The sequence below is a fragment of the Heptranchias perlo genome, chromosome 3 (assembly GCF_035084215.1).
Source record: "Heptranchias perlo isolate sHepPer1 chromosome 3, sHepPer1.hap1, whole genome shotgun sequence".
NCBI lineage: Eukaryota > Metazoa > Chordata > Chondrichthyes > Hexanchiformes > Hexanchidae > Heptranchias > Heptranchias perlo.
The window spans coordinates 29856593-29878784 of record NC_090327.1 but is presented as its reverse complement, the minus strand read 5'-3'; the positions used below and the strand labels follow the sequence as shown (position 1 = coordinate 29878784).

The 22192-nt window shown below is 43.7% G+C and overlaps 1 protein-coding gene across 6 annotated transcripts in view; it reads right to left on the bottom strand.

Annotated features, from left to right (window-relative positions):
• The window catches only part of LOC137311309 (zinc finger protein ZFAT-like), a 109187-nt gene that overhangs the window by 75291 nt on the left and 11704 nt on the right, over positions 1 to 22192 (bottom strand). For 5 of the 6 annotated variants that reach the window (XM_067978607.1, XM_067978615.1, XM_067978623.1 and 2 more), the window contains exons 3-6: positions 16771 to 17034; positions 14590 to 14754; positions 13590 to 13743; positions 8905 to 10289 (exon numbers count right to left, since the gene is read on the bottom strand). In XM_067978607.1, the coding sequence (XP_067834708.1) occupies positions 8905 to 10289; positions 13590 to 13743; positions 14590 to 14754; positions 16771 to 17034 (1968 nt within the window). The remainder of the gene's footprint in view (positions 1 to 8904; positions 10290 to 13589; positions 13744 to 14589; positions 14755 to 16770; positions 17035 to 22192) is intronic. The other variant, XM_067978624.1, reaches the window with a different exon arrangement.

Genomic DNA, 22192 nt, shown 5'->3' with positions numbered 1-22192 from the left:
GTATATATCTCAAATTGCTGATACCAGCTATCTTGGTGTTCTGATTTAGGATTTAGTAGCACTAAAAACAGCCTTTTCCAAACCCCACACCCACTAAAATTCAAGTATAACAAACAGCAAATCGGAAATATAAGAGCAAATAGGACTGAGTTGTCTGGGTTTAGAAGGCCAGATTGTTAGGGTTCAGGAACCTCAGGTTGGACACTCCACAGATACTGTTTTTCAAATTAGGTTGATTGGAGCAGTGTAGGAGTCCAAAGGCAGAAGGAGAAGGAGGAGAGGGAGTTAAAGTGGTAAATCACCAAGGGGGTCACGATAATTCTTGCAGACCAAACAAAGAGGCACCCAATCTGTCTTTGGTCTCCTACTGTGAGCAATAAATACAATATATTAGATCAGAGGAAGTACATGCAAATTGTTGTCTCACATGAAAAGGCGGAACAGGCTCGAAGGACTAAATGGCCTACTCCTGTTCCTATGTAAAAGAGCATTTGGGGCTATTGTATGTGGATGAACAGTTTTGGTCTAATGTCCGATAGTGTTTTGGGAAAGGTAAAGGCATATGATAGTTGTCGTTTGGCCTCAGCCATGTAGAGATCCTTGCCCCACACAACAATAGCATTACCCTTATACATAGATTTGATGACAATACTGAGGTTGGAAGTAAGACAACAGATAGTCCAAAGGAGAGTAGAGAAACTCAAAGGGCTAATATTGTGGTGGCTGTTCTTAATGAAAAGACTGAAAGAAAACAAGTGGCATAAGCAAGATATCCAAGTGAATGGGCAAAGCTGGAGAAAGAATGAAAACCTCCACGCTAAAGAAGAAAGCATAGAGAACAAGGAAGATTTCTTTTTTTATTATTCGTTCATGGGATGTGGGCGTCGCTGGCGAGGCCAGCATTTATTGCCCATCCCTAATTGCCCTTGAGAAGGTGGTGGTGAGCCGCCTTCATGAACTGCTGCAGCATTGTGTCAAGCTTGGAAATTTTTGAGGTGAGGGTGGGGAGGCATGAAATTGAAACTGAGGATAGATTGTTTGATTCAGAAAGAGGAAGGTTGCAGATGAAGATGAAAACCAGCAAATGTGCCTGTAGAGTACTGGGGTCAGCAAAAGTAAAGGGGAAGAGGAGGCAGGAGATTAGCTTGCATTCAGGAGTCATCTGACCGTACAGTACTTCACAGCTGAAAAAAAGGAGATAAGTAACTTAATAAAGTAACAGATGAGACAAAGGATGATGGGAAATGGAGACCCAGAGCAGTTATGATGACGGTTGAACCAATGCTACTGGAGAATGTGGTTGAAAGAATACATACAATGGTGCCTGGTAGGGAGCAGTGGTCAGAAGAGCGCTGAATATTATGGGGTTCTCTTGTCTTCCTGCTTCCAATTTTGATGAAGGATCTCCATCCAAAACCTTAACCTATATTTTCTCTTCAGATGCCGACAGACCATACTTCAGGTACTAGTTGATCTTCCACAACATTGTTCACAGACAGAAATTAAAAAAAGTCCTTCTCTTCCTTGTAATTGTATTTCTGCCTTTCTCCGGCTATCTAATTTTTTCTTTCTTTGTCTTCTACTCTTTCTGCCTCCCTATTTCTTTCTCTCTCTAAGGTTCTCATGCTCTTTCCCTCATTGTGATCACTGTATCAGATTTTTTCTCATTCTTTCTCTCTCCCTTCTTCTGTAAGAAAAATAGGCCAGTTTTCCTTTATAAATAATCTATATATGACCTTGCTGTAATAAGGTTGTCCTCTCACCAAACCCTATCTGTTTGTTACTGTATCCAGGATACCACATGCCTGATGTAATGTGCCACTATGAGGTCATAGGGTAGTGTGGTGGTACTGGACTATCCAGAGGCTGTGAGTTCAAATCCTAGCATGGCAAATTGTGACATTGTATTCAATAATTGTGATCATTTGTAAGCTGGCACCAGAATAAAACATAAATACCCAAGTGGTTCATCAATGGCCTTCAAGGAAGGGAACCTGGCACCTCTACCCAGTCTGCCTACACATGACTCTAGTCTCATACGATGTGGTTGACTCTGAATGCTCTCTGAAGTGACCTAGCAAACAATAAATTACTGGCTGGACAGGAAATGTGGCCTTGCCAGCATTACCAACAGAGGGACAATGAGATCCACTAACATAGTTGTTTTAAATTCCAGAAAATCTGATAAAATTAATAATGTTCTGGTGATTTTAGTAGTTTTACACATATTGTTGCAAAGTAGCATTTGTTTTTCAGGAAAATAAGCAAAACCAGTCTCATTTCATGACTCAATCATTCATAACCCAGGCAAAAATCACCTCACTCAAAAGCAGCACACATTCACTTTTTAAGTATATAAATATATATTTAGCTGGACTATGAGCAGTCATCATTCCAAAATAACAAAACATGATTATGTTCTAGCTAAAGGTCGATTGGTCAGGCCCATCTGGCTAGCAAGCACCTGACTGCAACATATTCATGGCTATCATCATGATTGACAGCCATGTCAATCTTTGAAACAGTGTTTGACATTAGTGATGTTACATCCTTACCAAGTGTCATAATTCTTTTGGGCAGATGCATTTTTCACATTTTTATCCCTGGAGAGGGAGTGGGGGAGGAGAAGCCAAGAGTCCGGAGTCTGGGAGAAGATACTGCAGTGCGGACAGTAAAAGCATGCTACAGGAATAGGGAACGGAGAGCAAGGTGGAAGGAAGGCTGGGACATAGAGAAGGACTATTGAGTGAAGCATATACCTAGGACAGGAGTGACAAAGTGCAGATACAAAAGCATGTGACAGGGAAAAGAAATCAAGAGTGAATCAGAAGCCTGGGATTGGCAAAATATGTCAATAAGGGAAATAAGTCTTCCAACTAGTTCACTAACTTTCTTTTCCTCTAGTATAAAAGTCCCCAATCTCCTCTCACATCCAATTAAACCTGTACCCCTCTAACACCTTGTCCTACCCAAGAACCTTCATGGTTTCCTCTGCCACCATCACCATTACAACATGGGTTAACTTCCTCTCTACACCCTAATCCAGTCGCCAAACTCTCAGGTTTGCTCTCCTCTCCTTTAGCTGTTACAGTCCCTTCCAGCCCAGTCCATGTCAACTACTCCAACTCCCTGGGTCATCAAGCATTGAGAGGCGTATTATCTTCCAAATGAAATAAAGCATTTGATTCAAGATAAAATTCCAATGAATCATTGAATTATGGAATTTTACAGTACAAAGGAGGCCATTTGGCCCATTGTGCCTGTGCCAGCTCTCCAAAAGAGCAAACCACTTATCCAATTCCTCTGGCCATTCTTGATACACTTTTAAATTTTCCTTTTCAGATGTTTATCATCTTTGCTTTGAAAAGCTATTATGCATTCTGTTTCCAACACTGTTTTTGCTAGGGCATCCAATATGCTAACAATCCAATGTTTTGCTCTTTTTTTTTGCCTCTCCCAGGAGATTGCATATCTGATAGGTGGAGTGGGCAAATGGGGCTGGTAGTCTGTAGATTACATAGAATGTACAGCAAAGAAACAGGCCATTCGGCCCGATAGGTCGATGCCAGTGTTTATGCTACACATGAGCCTTCTCTCACCCTTCTTCATCAAACCCCATCAACATATCTTTTATTCCTTTCTCCTTCATGTGTTTATCTAGCTTTCCCTTAAATGCATCTGTGCTAGTTGCCTCAACTACTCCTTTTGGTAGCGAGTTTGTGGTAGCATTCGAACCTCTCTCTGGATTCTCCTGAATTCCCTATTGGATTTATTAGTGACTATCTTATATGTATGGCCACTAGTTCTGGTCTCCCCACAAGTGGAACATTTTCTCTACGTCTACCCTATCAAACCCTTTCATAATCTTAAAGACCTTTATCAGGACACCCCTCAGTCTTCTCTTTTCTAGAGAATAGAGCCCCAGCCTGTTCAATCTTTCCTGATGGATATAATCTCTCAGTTCTGGTATCATCCTAGTAAATATTTTTTGCACTGTCTCCAGTGCCTCTCTATCCTTTTTATAATATGGAAACCAGAACTATTCACGGTACTCCAAGTGTGGTCTAACCAAAGTTCTATAGTTTAACATAACTTTTCAATTCTATCCCTCTAGAAATGAATCCATGCTTTATTTGCTTTTTTGTGGCTTTATTATCCTGCATCGCTACTTTAAGTGATTTGTGTATCTGTATCCCCAGATCCCTTTGCTTCTCTACCCCATTTAGACTCTTATTTTCCAAGGAATATGTGGCCTCCTTATTCTTCTTACCAAAATGTACCACCTCACACTTATCTACATTGAAATTCATTTGACAATTACACGCCCATTCTGCAAGTTTAAAATGTCTTCCTGTATTTTGTCGCAGTCCTCCTCAGTATTAACTATACCCCCCAATTTGGTGTTGTCCGCAAATTTTGAAATTGTACTTCCAATTCCCGAGTCCAAATCATTTATGTAAATGGTGAACAACAGTGGTCCCAGCACCAATCCTTGTGGAACACCACTTCCACCTTTGGCAGTCTATGTAGAAGTCACACAATGAACGTATAGGGCAAGCTTGGTGGACCAGCTGATCTGTCCTTCATTTTCATAGAAATAGAAATATATAGAATTTTTTATATGTTCATATGTAACCCTTGGTGTAAAAAAAATTTCTCCTTTCCTCTCCCTTTGTTCTTTTGGTGAGGACCCTAACTTTAAGCCTGATCTGTACCAGTTCAAACAGTGAAAGTAGTTATCTCTGATTTACCTTGTCAAAACCCCTTCATAATTTTGAAAACCTTGATCAGATCCCCTGTTGATGTTCTATGGTCTCATGAAAACAACCCCAGTTTCCTAATAACTAACGCCTCTCATCCCTAGTATAATTTTAGTCAATCTCTTCTACAATCTCCCCTGGCTTTGACATTCTACCTAAAGTAAGGCACTCAAAACGGAACACAATATTCTAACTGCGGCCTAACCAATGATTTATATAGGTTTAACATCTCCTCTTTACCTTTGCACTCTATGTCCCGATTTATGAAACCTAGGATCTCATATGCTTTTTTTAATATAAAAACAGTTGAATCAACCTTTCCTCCCACTTTTAAAGGTCTGTATATCTGAACCGTTCGATCTCTCTTTGTTCCTCCAATATTTTGAAAGTTTTATCATTTAGTATAGGGTTCCTCTCCTTGTTGTTCCTCCTAAAATACATCACTGCAAATTTTCTGCATTAAATTTCATCCAATATATCTCTGCATGATTTAGTAACTTATCTATATTTTCCTGAAGTCACTTACAGTCCTTTTTAGCTAACCATGTTCTTTATTTTGATATTGTGCCTCTAAATACAAATCCAGACCAAAGGCGACATGAGGAAAATCTTTTTTACGCAGTGAGTAGTCATGATCTGGAAAGTGCTGCCTGAAAGGTGGAGGAAGCAGATTCAATCATGGTTTGCAAAATGGAATTGGATAAATACTTGAAGGGGAAAAAATTGCAGGGAAAATGGGGAAAAAAGCGGGGGAATGGGACTAACTGGATCGCTCTTACAAAGAGCTGGTACGGGCTCGATGGGCCGAATGGCCTCCTTCTGTGCTGTAACCATTCTTTGATTCTATGATTTATAAATATTAAGGGCAATAATCCCGACACTGACCACTGGGAACCATTGTTTACAAACCTTCAGTCCAACAGACCATCCATTAACCATAACTCTGTTTTCTGTTCTTTAAACAACTTCCTATCTATGCTGCCACACTTCCTTAAATACCCATGTTATGAATAAGCCTTCTTTGCAGCATCTTATCAAACGCCATATGAAAATCTATATCCACAAAGTACACTGCATTTCCTTTTTAATACACTCTGTTATTTCCTCAAAGAACTCTATTAAATTTGACAGACATGATTTGCTTTTTACAAATCTAAACTGGCTGTCCTTAATTAACTCATGACTTCCTAGGCAAGTATTCATTTTATCCTGTATTATGGCCTATAGAAGCTTATCTATTACTGATGTTAGGGTTAGGGTAACTTATCTATAGTCACCTGGGATATCCCTTTCTCCCTGTTTGAACAGAGGTATTACATTGGCTACCTTCTAGACCACCGCCTCAATTTACATACTGAAGGATGTTTGAAAGACTGTGGTCAGAGCCTCTGCTATTTCCTCTCAACATTTCCCTCACATATGCCATCAGGACCTGGTACCATTTCCATTTTTAGTTCCACCAATTTTTTCAGTGCTACCTACTTATCTATAGTTATTCATCTAATTGCCCACCTCTTCCTCATGTACCCTGTCATTCCCCCTATCATATGTGAAAACCGAAGCAAAGTACTCATTTAGTATCTTCACCCTTCCTTCATCCTTCATTAGTTTTCCTTTTTTCTCTCTAATTGGTCCTACCCATTCTTTAACTATTTTATGTTTTATGTGTTTATAAAATGCTTCACTATTATCTTTATCTTATCTGCCAGTCTTTCTTCATAATCTCTGATAGCCTTTCTAATCTTTTTATCTATTGAAATTGACTTTTTCCCAGTCAAGTACCTCTAATGATTCCAGTGTCCCAAAGTATTTACGACTTCATAAAGTTCTGACCCTAACAAGTTAGTCATGTGTTGATCAGCTAGATTTGAGAATGGTAAGTGTAAAATCATGGGGTATAGCAGACTTTAGCAAGCACAACGCACTAGTAAAGCAACTCTAGTAAACTAAACAATATTTAAATTATCTTTAAAGTCTAAACCCTAGAACATAAGAACATAAGAAATAGGAGCAGGAGTAGGCCAATCGACCCCTCGAGCCTGCTCCGCCATTCAATAAGATCATGGCTGATCTGATCCTAACCTCAATCTAAATTCATGTCCAATTTCCTGCCCGCTCCCCATAACTCCTAATTCCCTTTACTTCTAGGAAACTGTCTATTTCTGTTTTAAATTTATTTAATGATGTAGCTTCCACAGCTTCCTGGGGCAGCAAATTCCACAGACCTACCACCCTCTGAGTGAAGAAGTTTCTCCTCATCTCAGTTTTGAAAGAGCAGCCCCTTATTCTAAGATTATGCCCCCTAGTTCTAGTTTCACCCATCCTTGGGAACATCCTTACCGCATCCACCCGAAATTACTGTTGGTGATATTAGCAGATGAATGCTTAACAAGTTCATGTGAGATTCCTCTATCTGCACTCATAACAGGTGTTAACCCATATATTTCAAACAAGTTTATAGTTCTGTTAAAATATATAGAACATCATGCAAATGTGGTGAGCATTTATCCACTGATATTGCCAATGCTAATTTGTAGACTTAATATTCAAAACAATCTATGATTCTCCTCAACAATGTTTTCCAAGCAAGTGCTGTATATTTACTTTAAATTCAAAAAAACCTAGATTTAGGTCTAAGGTCCATTGTACAGCACACCGCTAAGGTTGAGAAGATAAATCAAGAAGCAGTGGTTAGGTGATGGCAAGCCTGTATCGTTTGTAGGGGGAAGGGAAGGCTGCGAGGATTGGAGGATATCATTAAGTCAAAATTGATGGTGTTTAAGCATCAATTAGTTTAAGTGTCCAAATTCCTGCCTTTTGCGTTGCATGAATAATTTGTGTCAAGACTGTTGCTTACATTTTTGAAATGTTCTCAATTAGTTAAATCCCTGGGTTCAAGTCCAGAAGATTTTTATAGGTATGTATGCAGCTGTTCTGCAAAGCACTGTTGTCTGAGTTTCAATTTAGTACTGTTGGAAAATAAATCTGGAGAAGAATTATGGATTATTGGCAGTCTTGAAGGCTCCTCTGTGGTACGGTATCAGGAGCTTGCACCTAACCTGAGCTGCATCTGACTCAAGAGTGGTTGATGCTGACACTGGGCACAAAGGGAAAGGCAAAACATTTGCCTAGCACTGAGAACATCTCACCTTGTTGGGGTTGTCGTCTTTTACGAAGTCAAACTGGATCAAGAGGCAGGGAAAGGGCAAGGTCATGGCTTGAGTGCCAATGTTTACTTTGCTGCTATTGAAAATGCTTTGGAAACCTTAATAACTAATACTGCCACATCATGTGGGTGTGAACAAAACAAAGGGGCCAATTATCACTTCTATCACCTGGCGATAACGGGGCAGTAACGGATCGGTAAACTCAATGTCCCAGTAACAATGACGAAGAAACCAGGGACATTTTGAAAAGGACCTACTGCTGGACGTCCAAAGCATCTGTCAGTTTCAGGCGTAAGCCCCTTTTAATATGCAAATGAGGGTCATAGGTTTCCCCTCCCCACCCCATCCATTGCCACTTTTTGGTCAGAGCGTGCGTAGTGAACAGTCCGACCAGTTTCACGGGCGATGGAGCCGAAGAGGCCCAGTCAAGGTAAGTTTGGAATTATTTTTGTGGAGCCCAGAGAAGCAGGCGGACTCCGCTGGGCCCCATAAAAATAATCTAGGCCGCTGCTGCCTCAGGACCCCCACCCTCCCCGATCGCGAGCCTCATCCCCATATTTACCTTGTTGGCGACTCGGGCGGCCCAATATTGAGAGGCCTCAATCCGGTGGTCCACAACTTGTCGGCCCGATGTTAATGAGACTGGTGCCTCAAAATCGTGGCCGCCTCAGTACGCGGGTACGGACGTCCGGCCGGTGTGCTCCACCGGTCAGTCGCCCAAAAGTCAAAATCAACCCCAAGAACTTTTGATGTCCCATTTACATTTTTGGAAATTTCTGGACTCAAAATGTTTTCCATTTTCACACCTGGTGAAAGATGTAGAGAACATCACAGCCCAGATGATTCCAGTTTCCTCCCTCAGAAAAGGAAAATTTGGCAACAGTTGCAAAATCAAAAAAATCTTAATTCATTTTGACATGTGAAAGGTAAAGTTTTTAACAGATAAATTTGTAGATTATTTATGGACCATTTCTTACCACAGTATCCACATTCCAAATCACCATAGACCTTCCTGATCTTCTCAAAAAGACTGACATTCAGTTGTCTCTTCTGTAAGCTGTCAAGAACTTGCTGGAAAGCTCCGAGGTCCATGCCATCCTTTTGAGCTTCTGTTGTCGATGGGATTTTCTCAAAAGTCAAGTGTGTAGCAGATGAATTGCACAATTCTTTAGCGCCGTCAAGGTGAACCATTTCAAATGAGTCTTCGTTTTGGACCTCACAAGATTCGTATTCTTTGAGGGAATCAGCTCCATCCTGATCTGTGGAACTAGACTGATGGTTTGTTTCTGTACTTTCAGAATCTATCACAGTGTCACTGCTGACGGGTAAAGCTGGCAAGATTTCACCACGACCCTCATCCATAGACCTTTGCTCATTTTTAAAAGACATGTTGTCTTCATCCAAAGAAACTGCATCCTGCTGGATGGTGCTAGGACCATCTGAATGATTGTCTAGGTCTTCTGAATGATGGACATGCATGACCTCTTCATGTTGAGTAAGACTCTCTATGGGAATGTTAGCTTCTTCATTTTCAAGTTCTTCCACAAGAACTTGGTGCCCATGTGCGTCTTGGTCACCGCCAATGAAGCCCACACTCTCAGCAGAGTCCTCCAAGGCTTCCGGTTGAATATCACCTCCTGGCTCCAGGAGGTAGAAGCTCTGATTAATGGAGTTATTAAATACTGAATCCTCCCCTAAGTCACTATGAGCTTCCTTGACGTGCGACTTTAACTTGACCGAGCTGACAAACTTCTTTGTGCACACAGAACAGATGTAGATAAATTTATGCTTGCGGACGTGCATCTCCAGTGAATGGTATTTCGTGGCTCCGTGATCGCAGAGCTCGCAAGCGAATGGGCGATCGTCGCCGTGGACCAGCATGTGCCGGTCACGGTCTGATTCATTTTTAAACTTGCGTTCGCACACGTGGCAGTCGTACAGCAGCTGTCGCTTGCCCTCCCTCGTCAGCAGGCGCAGCTCATCGTAGACCTCTTTGACTTTCTCCTCATCCATGTCATGGCTCTCTCGGATGTGCTTGAGCAGGTTCTTGACGTCCGAGTATTTCTTTTTGCAAAAGCGGCAGTGCTGCTTGATCTTTTTGTGCACGCGCTCAATATGCACTTTCAGGTGCCCTTTGCTGAGGCAGGTGAAGGCACAGTAGTCGCAGCTGAACTTTTCCCCCGTGTGCTTGCGCATGTGAACGATGAGGTTGGCCTTGATGGTGCTGGCGTAGTCACATTGCGAACATTTATAAGGCTTCTCATTGGTATGAATTCTGAGGTGAGCTTGAAGTGAGTGCTTAAATTTAAATACTTTATTGCAATATTCACAGGTAAAAATCTTCAGCTGTGTTGTCCCTTGTCTGAAAGAAAAGAAAGATTCTCTTGTGAGTTTTCAGCCTATGTAAAGGACCTTTCAATTGGCACTGTATAGCAGAAACTTTGCTAATGATTCCCCCTTTGGATTTTTTTAGTCTGTTACTTTGTCCCACAACCCCAGAAGATCATGGGTTCAAGTCCCACTCCAGAGACTTGGGCACAAAATCTAGGCTGACACTCCAATGTAGTACTGATGGAGTGCTGCTCTGTTGGAGGTGCCATCTTTTGGATGAGATGTTAAACCGAGACCCTGTTTGCCCTCTCAGGTGGACGTAAAAGATTCCATGGCACCATTCGAAAAAGAGCATGGGTGTTCTCCCCGGCGTCCTGGCCTATATTTATCCTTTAATGAACATTACTAAAAACAAATTATCTGGTCATTATCACATTGTTGTTTGTGGGACCTTGCTGTGTGCAAATTGACTGCCACATTTCCTACACTACAGCAGTGACTACACTTCAAAAGTACTTCATTGCAAAGTGCGTTGGGACATCCTGAGGTCGCGAAAGGCACTATATAAATGCAAGTCTTTCTTTCTATAGGCATTTCTGGAGTACAGCTCCACAGGTGTCAGTCACCTTCTGACACCTCACCCAAATCATCAACATTGAAGTGTGATGCTGGACAGTGAGTGGCACAGGCTATTCAATTAATCACAGCAGAGCCCAATCCTGGCCTCACCTGTCAGCCACATCCCAGAAAATGTCACTTGTAAGCGATCAGCAACGGGAACACTGATTTACTCTTTTTTGACCCAGACACCAATAAAAGAGCCTCTCCTGCTGCCCTAAATGAGATCTGCTAACTCAGCACAGACTAAGAACTGATCCTAGGACCTGCACCATCTGTATGGGTGAACAGCTCACTGACTGAGCTTTTGCCTAGTTTCATTTAATGCTGCCGTTTTATTTTATTTTATCTCCATTTCTCTCCTCTCCCAAAGTCAAAGAGTTTTATGACTCACTCATGCTGGGGTACATTCCAAGGGCGCCTCATCCAAGTGACCATTCACCATGGACCTAGATAGACTGTTATTTGACCATGGATGCCAACAGATTATTTGACGGTGGTGGTGGTGGTGGGGGGAGGGGAGCATTAGAGCTGAGTTCAATCCTATACCCCACTGCACCCTCCCCCCCTACCCCCATCCAGGCACATGCACGTTCCAGCAGAATCACTGGAGCAGGGATCTGGCCAACTTTTGCCCTCCCTAGCCCAAGGACACTGAGGCCAAAAGTAGTGCCCTAATTGGTGCACCAACTGAGGTCAACTAACTCAGCACATAATGTTGCCATTTTAACTAATTCTCTATAAAATGCACTGCAATGGCAGAGGGTGGATCTTTTGGACGTCAAGATCGGAAGTAAATCTGTTGACATTTTTGAAAAATACTTGATAAACTATTCTTTCAGATTGGCTAACAAAAAAAAACAGCTGCTTGTTTATAGAACAGTGTTTACAAATCATGGAAACGAGTCACCAAATTAGTCAGCAGATTTCTGATAGTGGCAGACATTAGACATCACAGCCTAGATTTTCCAATTGTATCGCCAACAGTAACCTACTTACAATAAGAAAACCTAGGCCTTCAATTTTTTTTTTATTCGTTCGTGGGATGTGGGCATCACTGGCGAGGCCAGCATTTATTGCCCATCCCTAATTGCCCTTGAGAAGGTGGTGGTGAGCAGCCTTCTTGAACCGCTGCAGTCCGTGTGGTGAAGGTTCTCCCACACTGCTGTTAAGAAGGGAGTTCCAGGATTTTGACCCAGCAATGAAGGAACTGCGGTATATTTCCAAGTCGGGATGGTGTGTGACTTGGAGGGGAACGTGCAGGTGGTGTTGTTCCATGTGCCTGCTGCCCTTGTCCTTTTAGGTGGTAGAGGTCGCGGGTTTGGGAGGTGCTGTCGAAGAAGCCTTGGCGAGTTGCTGCAGTGCATCCTGTGGATGGTACACACTGCAGCCACTGTGCGCCGGTGGTGAAGGGAGCGAATGTTTAGGTTGGTGGATGGGGTGGCAATCAAGCGGGCTGCTTTGTCCTGGATGGTGTCGAGTTTCTTGAGTGTTGTTGGAGCTGCACTCATCCAGGCAAGTGGAGAGTATTCCATCACACTCCTGACTTGTGCCTTGTAGATGGTGGAAAGGCTTTGGGGAGTCAGGAGGTGAGTCTGACCTTATTCATGCACCAGATATCAGGAAGTTCCAGAAATGGTTATGATTTCTATATTTGTTGACAGATCCAACATAGATACTAAATTATAGTTAACAACTATAATTAAGTTAATTATAGTTGACAATTATGAGCAAGTGGACTAACAATTTATCCTACTGTCCTAACCAGACTGAAACTTGTTTTCAAACAAGCTTTCTGGACGAGCAAGAAAACTTTCAGAGTCACCTCGTTAACTGCACTTCAGTGAATGATTCTGTAGGCAATAGAAGTTAAAAACTTAAGTGGTAAAATGAACAACAGCAAATACTGGAAACTCAAAGTTAAATCAGAAACTACTGGAAATGTGTGACAACTTCCCAGAGAGAAAGAAAAGTTAATGTCTCATTGTTTGATCATTATAGCACAGGGCAATGTTGGGGGGAGAGGGATTTCCGTGGCAGCTACTTTCAGTATGACGTATGCTTCCCATTCACCCTTCTACCCAACAGGAGATATTCCTTAGCATTAACCTATTTCGCCCACTTGAATTGCCAAGGTCCATCTAGTTCGCCTTTTACCATCCTGGTAATGGATAATGGAGTTGATGACTAATCACAACAATCATTCTCTATCAATTAGTCCACAACAGTCCCAGAAATGACACGAGGAAAACCCCAGTGAAGGAGAGCTTTGGGAACCATAGGTCCAAAGTCACCTATTCCTCCCAAGCAGGCTACACTTACCACATGACATGTCTCAAATTATTCATATGCTGTATCCCAAAATTATATTTTCTAAAAGAAATCTATCTAATTTGCTTAAGAACGAATTAATACTAACTGCTTCCACCATCTCCCCAAAGAAACCCGTTGTTTCAGGTCTCCCTCTTACCAGGGATCTGCTGAACTGACATCAACTGCAAGAGCATCAGCAGAATCCCATTGAACCTTCCCAAGCCCAGATGCCCATCAATAGATACCCGAGTCAGGAAAATTGATTACAGACTGGGTACGGAGCTGTCTTGCCTGTGCTCCTTCCTGGTTAATTCATGAAAAGTGGATAAGGAGTGAACTTAATTTTGTGGCAAATGGGTCTGTGCTATCCAAAGCTAATTTTTCTGCAATGCAGACCTACCTGAAAGAATTCTGGGCCAACTCCAATGGTGCCTGCTGTATAGCATATTCCTGGTAGCCCTTTCGCAGAGCTGATTCTTGGCTATTACTTTCAGGCTCAGCTGCTGGGGTTTCCTCAGCTGGAGTGGCCTCGATAGGAATAATCTTTGTGGCACCTGGAATACACAAACAGAATACTTCATTTCATCACACAGGGTAGCAGGTACAAGACTAGGCAAGAAATGCCGGTAACATATTCAATTAGATATAAACATGGGGCACTCCTTCGCACACATTGATCAACATCTGAAATGGTATGGGTCTGGGATAATGGAGGCAAAAACTCTGGAATCAGGAAAAAGGCAGTTAGATGGTGCATTGTGGGGACCACAGGTTTCTATGGAAGGCTGAGCTAGATAGGTGGAATGGCATTTCTTATTTGTACTTAACTCTGTAGTCTCTGCTCCCAGGAGTGACTCATCCATTTGATTCTCCTTCTGACCCTTTCCCCTTACTGCTGCTCCCATTCCTAAAAGTGGAGAGCTTACCATGTAGGGAACTCATGATCACAAACCACTGCCTTTCTGCTCTGTCATTCCAGGCATCCAAACACCAACACATTGCTCCAGTGCACCACCCTCTTCCTTCTTTAGAATTGAGATATTACTTCACGTGCATGTGGGAACATACTTAAATCAGGTCCAAATACTATCAACTGTGTTTTTACAATTCTATTATTTATTTTTTGTTTGTTCTATGTTCATTATTTTTTGTCCTAACAATGGCTCAGTTTTGGTGCTCATCTCCCAGGGTGTGGGATTTCAGTGTGGGAGAATGGAACATTTTTGCACCCACCATTAGCATAAAGCATTCCCTGTTTGGCTATAGCATGGGTTAGCTCAAAAGGGCTGCCACACTTGCCTACGACACAACAGTGACTGCACTTCAAACTCATTCATTGAAGGTCAAATGCTTTGAGGATGAGATAAGATGCTAAATAAATGAAGTCCATTACAGCTCACCTGGAATAGCTTCATGTGCCGTGAGAACCACACTGATAATTGGCTTCTTTCCTCCTGCATTTTGATCAACATCCTTAAATGTCAATTTTTCGTTCTTTTGTAAGCGTGGCCTTTTTACTGCCCTATCTCTTTCATCATCCAACTCTACTTCAGGATCCGTTTTGTCTAGAGAGAGAGAGCGAGAGAGAGAGAGAGAGAGAGAGATCAATCACAGGAAGGACACACCGTAATTTATCCCCAATCTCATTCCAATCCTAATAAAATTAATTTTGACTCTGATTCAGAAATCAATTAGTGCTATAAAGGGATGAAGTAGAATAACATTATTGTGCCACAGAGGGTAGGATCCTATGCATCAAATTCCCAATCATATCACCAGAAGCTCCCTCACACTACCCCCTCAGCATACGAGTGGTACAGTCTGTCTTCACATTCCCAGTTACCTGTGTTGTTTCTTTTCTGTCTTTTTTTTTGTTTTTTTTTCTCTTTTTCTTTTTTTGGTGATTTTTCTCCCTTTCTTTCCTTTTCTCCTGGAAGTACTGACCACTTACTGAGGCACTGATCATCCTCCCAGCAGCCTGCCCATGTGTAAGCCTTGATAGTGAGTAACAGCAGGCTATATCACAGCCAAGCCTGATCATGTCCTCACCGGACATCCACACTCAAGGACTTCCAGAACATGTAGGAATATACTTCAGGAATGGAATTTTGCCTGCGTTAAGACAAGCCAATTGCAGTGCACCTATTTTCTTCCCAGCTGAAATCAACTAACTCAACACAGACTGGTTCAAAACTGGTACCATCCTGGTCTTTTTTTTAATTCATTCAAGGGACGTGGGCGTCGCTGCCAAGGCCAGCATTTATTGCCCATCCCTAAATGCCCTTAAGAAGGTGGTGGTGAGCCGCCTTCTTGAACCGCTGTAGTCCGTGTGGTGAAGGTTCTCCCACAGTGCTGTTAGGTAGGGAGTGCCAGCATTTTGACCCAGCGACGATGAAGGAACGGCGATATATTTCCAAGTCAGGATGGTGCGTGACTTGGAGGGGAACGTGCAGGTGGTGGTGTTCCCACGCGCCTGCTGCCCTTGTCCTTTTAGGTGGTAGTGGTCACGGGTTTGGGAGGTGCTGTCGAAGAAGCCATGGCTGAAGAAGTCTCTACGGCTTTGCTTAACCAGTTTGTACTGGTACCCTAAAGCTTAAGTGTACCAGCCACATATTAGAACAGCAATGGCTGTATGAAACGCTGCAGTACTAAATACAGTAAAATATTTCCATCTAGAAATCCACTAATGCATTGCAACAGAGGCATTCAGCCCAGGAAAATCTCAGATGCAATTATAGACTATGCTGAACTAGCTAATCGCCGCTGGTGCAAAAATATAGATGCTACAATTGGCCCCAGCACCCCTGCGTTAAGAATAGAACAAATCATCCAGAATTTGTGCTCTTCATTGCTATACAATGATTGCTCAAGTATTGGGGCCAGGAGAGAATTGGGCCATCTGTGATGCTTCTGTAGTCAAACATCCATTTTGTAGGCTCACACATTAATGGCCACTCTTGTAAGCTGCCGACGCCTATGGCGCCTCCGTTTGAGAAGCACAAATGTTAGGTCGCTTGCCTCACCGATAACGGCCCGAAGGTAAGTCCTGGGAGAGGGGTTACGATCGCAATGACTGCCTTGCTCATCACAAATAGAATTTCTTTGAGGGGACTCAAAACAGGTATTAGGCCATTGATTTACATATTTAATGGACCTAACGCCTGTTTTAGGCAGCAGCAAGGGACACCTGAAAAATGGCCTGACTCAATTTCGGGTTGGATGTTTTGCAGGTGCCCTTGAGGTGCAAGACTTTGGTCCCCGAAACTGGGCCCCATAATACCCGTTTTACGCCCATAAAATGGGGGCCACGAGGTCCAAAATACTAGCCCACTGCCTCATGCATGTCAAGGGCAGAAAATTTTCAAAATAGCTTTAAAATTGTTGTAATTTGTTCTTTTCAGGTATGCCGTTCAATGGGCTGTGCGAAATTGTGGAGTCTCCTGTTCCACCCTCCACACCTCATACAAAACACTACAATGTACAAAACCAAATCAAATCTGACTGAAAAATAAAACTGCATCCTTAAATTTAAAAGTACAATATTAAACCCGGTGTGATATCTGGTGATAAATAGGTATTACCATCTTCTACTTCTTCTTCTTCCCCATCATCCTTCAGTACAACAAAACAGCGATGTTTCCGCAGCTGTCTCCTGTTCGAGAATTTCCGACTGCATTTCCTGCAGTCCAAACTATCTGACTCCTCCAATTCCTCCTCTTCTTGGTCAAGTTTACTCTCTGCGTTCAGATTGCAATTACCGGCATCTCCTGACTCCTCTGCTTCAGCGTAGAATTTCTTCTTTGAACCTTTGGGTCTTCCCCTCTTCCTCTTCACAGCTACTATCGCTAAATTAAAACAGAGTTACAAAACAGAACAGTCAGAACTGTCCAGGATTACTCGGACTGTGGCTAATGTTTCCGTACTACAATGAACAGGGATGCGACAGCAGAGAGGTATACAGTTAAACTTACTAGCCCCGATATTAACTCGGGGTGGGAATCGGGGGTGCGGGTAGCCAACGTGGGTGGTGAACCGTCCCCTCCCCCACCTTGGAATTTTAAATCCCAGACCTCATTTACATGCCTTGGACACTGACTCCTGCCCAAAGCTGGCGCGAATAAAGTCACCACTGGCTGGCGGGAGTCGAAATTCATGGCTGGGGGGTGGGGGGAAACAGGCCGCCACCGGAGACCCATGGAAAAGATCTCTGGTATACGAAGAAAGGAATGGGGAGAAAAAAAAAAGATTGAAAAGTCCACTATTGAGGGAAGGGAAAAAAGGCCAAGGTATCCTTGTGGAACCAAGAAGAGCACTCCTGCCATTTACCTGGGCCACCTTTTGCCAGGATCCTGGCTGCTGCCAGCTTTTGCCAGGCCTGCGGTTAAAATGGTGTGCACATCCCGAGGACGTCACTGGGATGCGACTTTTTGAGGATTATATCGTTCTTAAAAGATTTTTTTTTAAGCTGCGTAACATGAACAAGGATATTCCATTTTTGTCACAATGCTCTTGTAAAATGGTATGATCATCATCCTATATACCACACAATGTACGTATATTTAATCGTGCCCAGTAATTCCTGCCCACTGAACCGTACTTCCTGCTGTCACGATTTTTGACAATGCAAAGGGAAATTGTAAATCAAAAAGTTTTAGGAGTAAAAGCACTGGACACTGTTGATATAACAATGCGTTTTCGGTTTTAACTTAGTCACTGCAGATACAGAAGCAAGGCACCTTCATCCTCCACAATTAAGAATCCCTCCTCTCTAACTATTTTTACTTTCCAAATGCTTGTAAAAGCCCTTCTATTTCCTTTTATCTATTAGCCTTTTTTTCATTTTCCCCTTTAGCCCTTTTAATTCCCTCCCTACTACACTTTCTATATTCCTCATGACTATCCTTAGTATTGTTAGCCCTCACTCTTAAGGTTCAGTTTAGTTTAAATCTCTCTTTTTATCCACAGAACTTCATTCATTGACCCTTCTTGCCTTGTACTCTTATCCATTTCTTATTTGAAGATTTCCCACTGCTGATCTGTTTGCTAACTTTTCTGTCCGGTTAATTTGGTCCAGGTCCCTATTTATCTCGTTGGATTTTGCCTTTTTCCATTCCAGCACCACTATCTTTGACTCATCGTTATTCTTTTCTATTCTTACATTGAACCAACCAGCTGTGTTGTGGTCACTAGTTTCTAAATGTTTTTTCATACCATCACATTAGCCCTACTTACTTTCCCAGAACTAAATCAAGCAATACAGCTTTCCTTGATGGACTTAATGCAGTCTAAAAAGAATTCCCCACTTAGACCACATGAATTATCTTTATTCCAGTCTATATTAGTATAGTTAAAATCATCCAAAATTATTGCCCAGTTGCTCTTAAATACCCCTCTGAACTGTCTGCAGATCTCTCCTTGTACTTCACATTCACTGTTTGGTGGTCTGGCATGCATACCAGGAATTGTACCATTTCCATTCCTAATCCTTAACTCTGTCCATGTGGAATCCTTCTTAATGCAATGCCCGAAGAAATCCTTATGTTCTGGTGCTGTGATAGAATCCTTTAACAACACTGCCGCTCACTGCCCTTTTTTCACTTCCTGTTCCTATGCCATGCGAGTGCTTTTTTATAAATTAACCTGATTAAACTAATGCCACTTTTATAATCCAGGCTGCTTCCATTTCTTTGAGGCATTAAAACAATCTGCCTGTAAAGGTGGGTGTAAAAGAACCTATACTATTCAAAGAACTACAAGGCAACTTCCCGATGTCCTGCCTAACATTTATATCTCAATCAACAACCCCAAAACAGATTAGTGATTTACCACATTGCTTGTTTGTAGGAGATTGCTGGGTGTAAACTGGTTGCTACGTTTGCATACACTAGTATCTACACTTCAAAAGTAATTAATTGGCTGTGAAGAAATTTGGAACAAACTGAAGATGTGACAGATGCTGTACAAACTCGAGCTCTTTTCTTTCTATTTAAACCAGTTCTGCCAAATTGCTAGGGCTCCTTATACTTTGGAATCCACTCCATATTATACTGATGGATGGACTCCACAGCACCAGCAACTAAAAAAAACAGCATGTCACTCTCATTTTCTGACCAGAGGCCTTCCGCAGTTCTCTCGTTGCTAGCCAGTACAGCTGGGGCAACAGTGTTCAGTTCCATTTGCAACCCCTCAAATAATGAAGCAGTCCGTGCCCGCATGCAGCATGACCTGGACAACATCCAGGCTTGGACTGATATGTGGCAAGTAACATTCGCGCCAGACAAGTGCCAGGCAATGACCATCTCCAACAAGAGACAGTCTAACCACCTCCCCTTGACATTCAACAGCATTACCATCGCCGAATCCCCCACCATCAACATCCTGGGGGTCACCACTGACCAGAAACTTACACTGGACCAGCCATATAAATACTGTGGCTACAAGAGCAGGTCAGAGGCTGGGTATTCTGCGGCGAGTGACTCACCTCCTGACTCCCCAAAGCCTTTCCACCATCTACAAGGCACAAGTCAGGAGTGTGATGGAATACTCTCCACTTGCCTGGATGAGTGCAGCTCCAACAACACTCAAGAAGCTCGACACCATCCAGGACAAAGCAGCCCGCTTGATTGGCACCCCATCCACCACCCACCGGTGCACTGTGGCTGCAGTGTGTACTAATAAAAAAAAATGTCAGTGGCAACCATTCACGTAAGCCATCGCCACGTGGTGCATCTCGAGAAGAGTCCAGGAAAATTGCCTCCAGATTTGATTCTTCATTCCTCTATCGATGATAGTGAAACCTCAATTTATGTTACAGTGCTACTAACCCCAAGTTGAGACTGTCTATGGTGCCAGTTCTGTAACACAAGGGGCACATCAATAGTGTATAACAGTTTGAGACTAATTCTGTTTTTATTTATTCGCTCATGGGATGCGGGCGTCAATGGCGAGGCCGGCATTTATTGCCCATCCCTAATTGCCCTTGAGAAGGTGGTGGTGAGCTGTCTTCTTGAACCTCTGCAGTCCGTGTGGTGACGGTTCTAATTGAAGAAACAATATACTGGGCTCGATGTTAGCAGGGCTGCGGGGGGGGGCTGCGCCCGGTGAAATTAGTCTGCCCCCCCGCGCGATCGCAGCCCAACTGGATCCACTTACCTTGTCTTCCGGGTTCCCCACTGCTGATCTGCGCGTCGGGCGGGCTGCACATGCGCAGTAAGCTCTGTCAGCTGGAGGAGCTCTATTTAAAGGGGCAGTCCTCCACTGACAGATGCTGCAACAAATAGGAAAAATTACAGCATGGAGCAGCCCAGCGGGAAGGCTGCTCCCAGTTTAATGATGCCTCACTCCAGGTATCATGAGATGGGGTGAGGAGGAGGGGGAGGACAGTGATCTTCCCCCCGGCGGGCGGGAGGAAGCGGCCTGCCTCTGCCACCAGGAAGGCCTGGCTCGAGGTGGCAGAGGAGGTCACCAGCACCACCAACATATCGCCCACCTGCATACAGTGCAGGAGGCGCTCCAATGACCTCAGTAGGTCAGCCAAAGTGAGTACACGTACTCATTCCCCTACACTCCATCTGCCACATCACCGCCCCCACCCCACATCTCCTTCTGCACTGCCAACACTACTCTGTCACATCACCCCTCAAACCTCATCCTCATCTTACCTGCACTTACCTCGCCAGTACTCATCCCGCCACTACCACTCAACCCAATCCTCATACAATCTCATGGCTCTATCTCAAACTCACCCTCTCGTGCATCTCTTTCACAGTCAGCCTCACTCAACCTGCCACTACCTGTGCTGCAGCCACAGGGCATGCATCACATATGTGCAGTTGGCAGCGTAAGGCAAACGTGTCGTGAGCACGAAGGGGATGCACAAGGGTGTTTGAGGGTTTGTCATGGTTTTTACTTATATTGAATTTCTGACCAACTCACATTACATATTATAAAGGCACCACTACTGCCATGTCTTTGTGAATCTTGTCTGGTTTGTGCAATAATGCCCTTTCCTGAGGATCACTATGAAGACCCACAACCGATGTCACCCATTGTGTCATTGCAGAGTGGGTGTAGGTGTATTTGCAGGGCTCTTTTGTGCAGACGACTGAGAGACGTCGGCGATGTCCCTGGTGGCACCCTGGAAGGATGCGGAGGAGAAGTTGTTGAGGGCAGTGGTGACTTTGACAGCGACAGGTAAGAAGATGGTGCTCGGGACAACCAGGAGCAGCTCGGCATGAAGGAGGCTGCAGATGTCCACGACTACATGTCGAGTGACTCTGAGCCTCCGTGTGCACTGCTGCTCAGAGAGGTAGCCCTCCCTCCTGCTGTACAGGTGGATGTGTCACAGCACTCTGTTGTGGAGCTTCACGTGTCAGAGGTGGACAGCGTGGCCGGCGAGGCTGTTCGCCCTCCGAGGAGGTCATGACTGCTGCTACGGTGGCCCCCATCCGGAAGATATACATCTGAGGGGGTCCGCAAGGTAGGTACATGTCTCTGGACCCCGGGGTAAATGTGCAAGTTGGTGAATTTTCTTGTCAGGAGGAGGGTGGTGCAGGCCAAACTTTGTCCCAAGTGACAGAGTGGCCTCCTGCAATGAGTGAGGGTCTCCCCCCTCCAACTGTCAAATGGACCTTTGCAGCTGCCACAGGCTGACAGCTGCAACAGGTCCATTTCAACTAGGAGTGTTTCCCACAGTATGGGAAACAGTCCCAGTTGTCAATAAAATCCCACCCCTCCTCACATATTCACTTAATCAGGTCTGTTAATGACCTGAAAGACCAAGGTAAATACTGTTAAGTGGAACCCCGCTGGCTTTAATTGCCTGCGGGATTCCCACATGCGGGGGCTGCGCGCGCATGTCGGCGCGTCTGTGGGGAACCCGGAAGTGGGCGGGTTGGAGCCAGGCTCCGAACCCGCTCCGGGATTCCCCGATTTTCGGAGCCCCCCCCACCGCGGGTGCTAAAATGAAGCCCACTATATCTATTTGCTGAACATAATATGCCA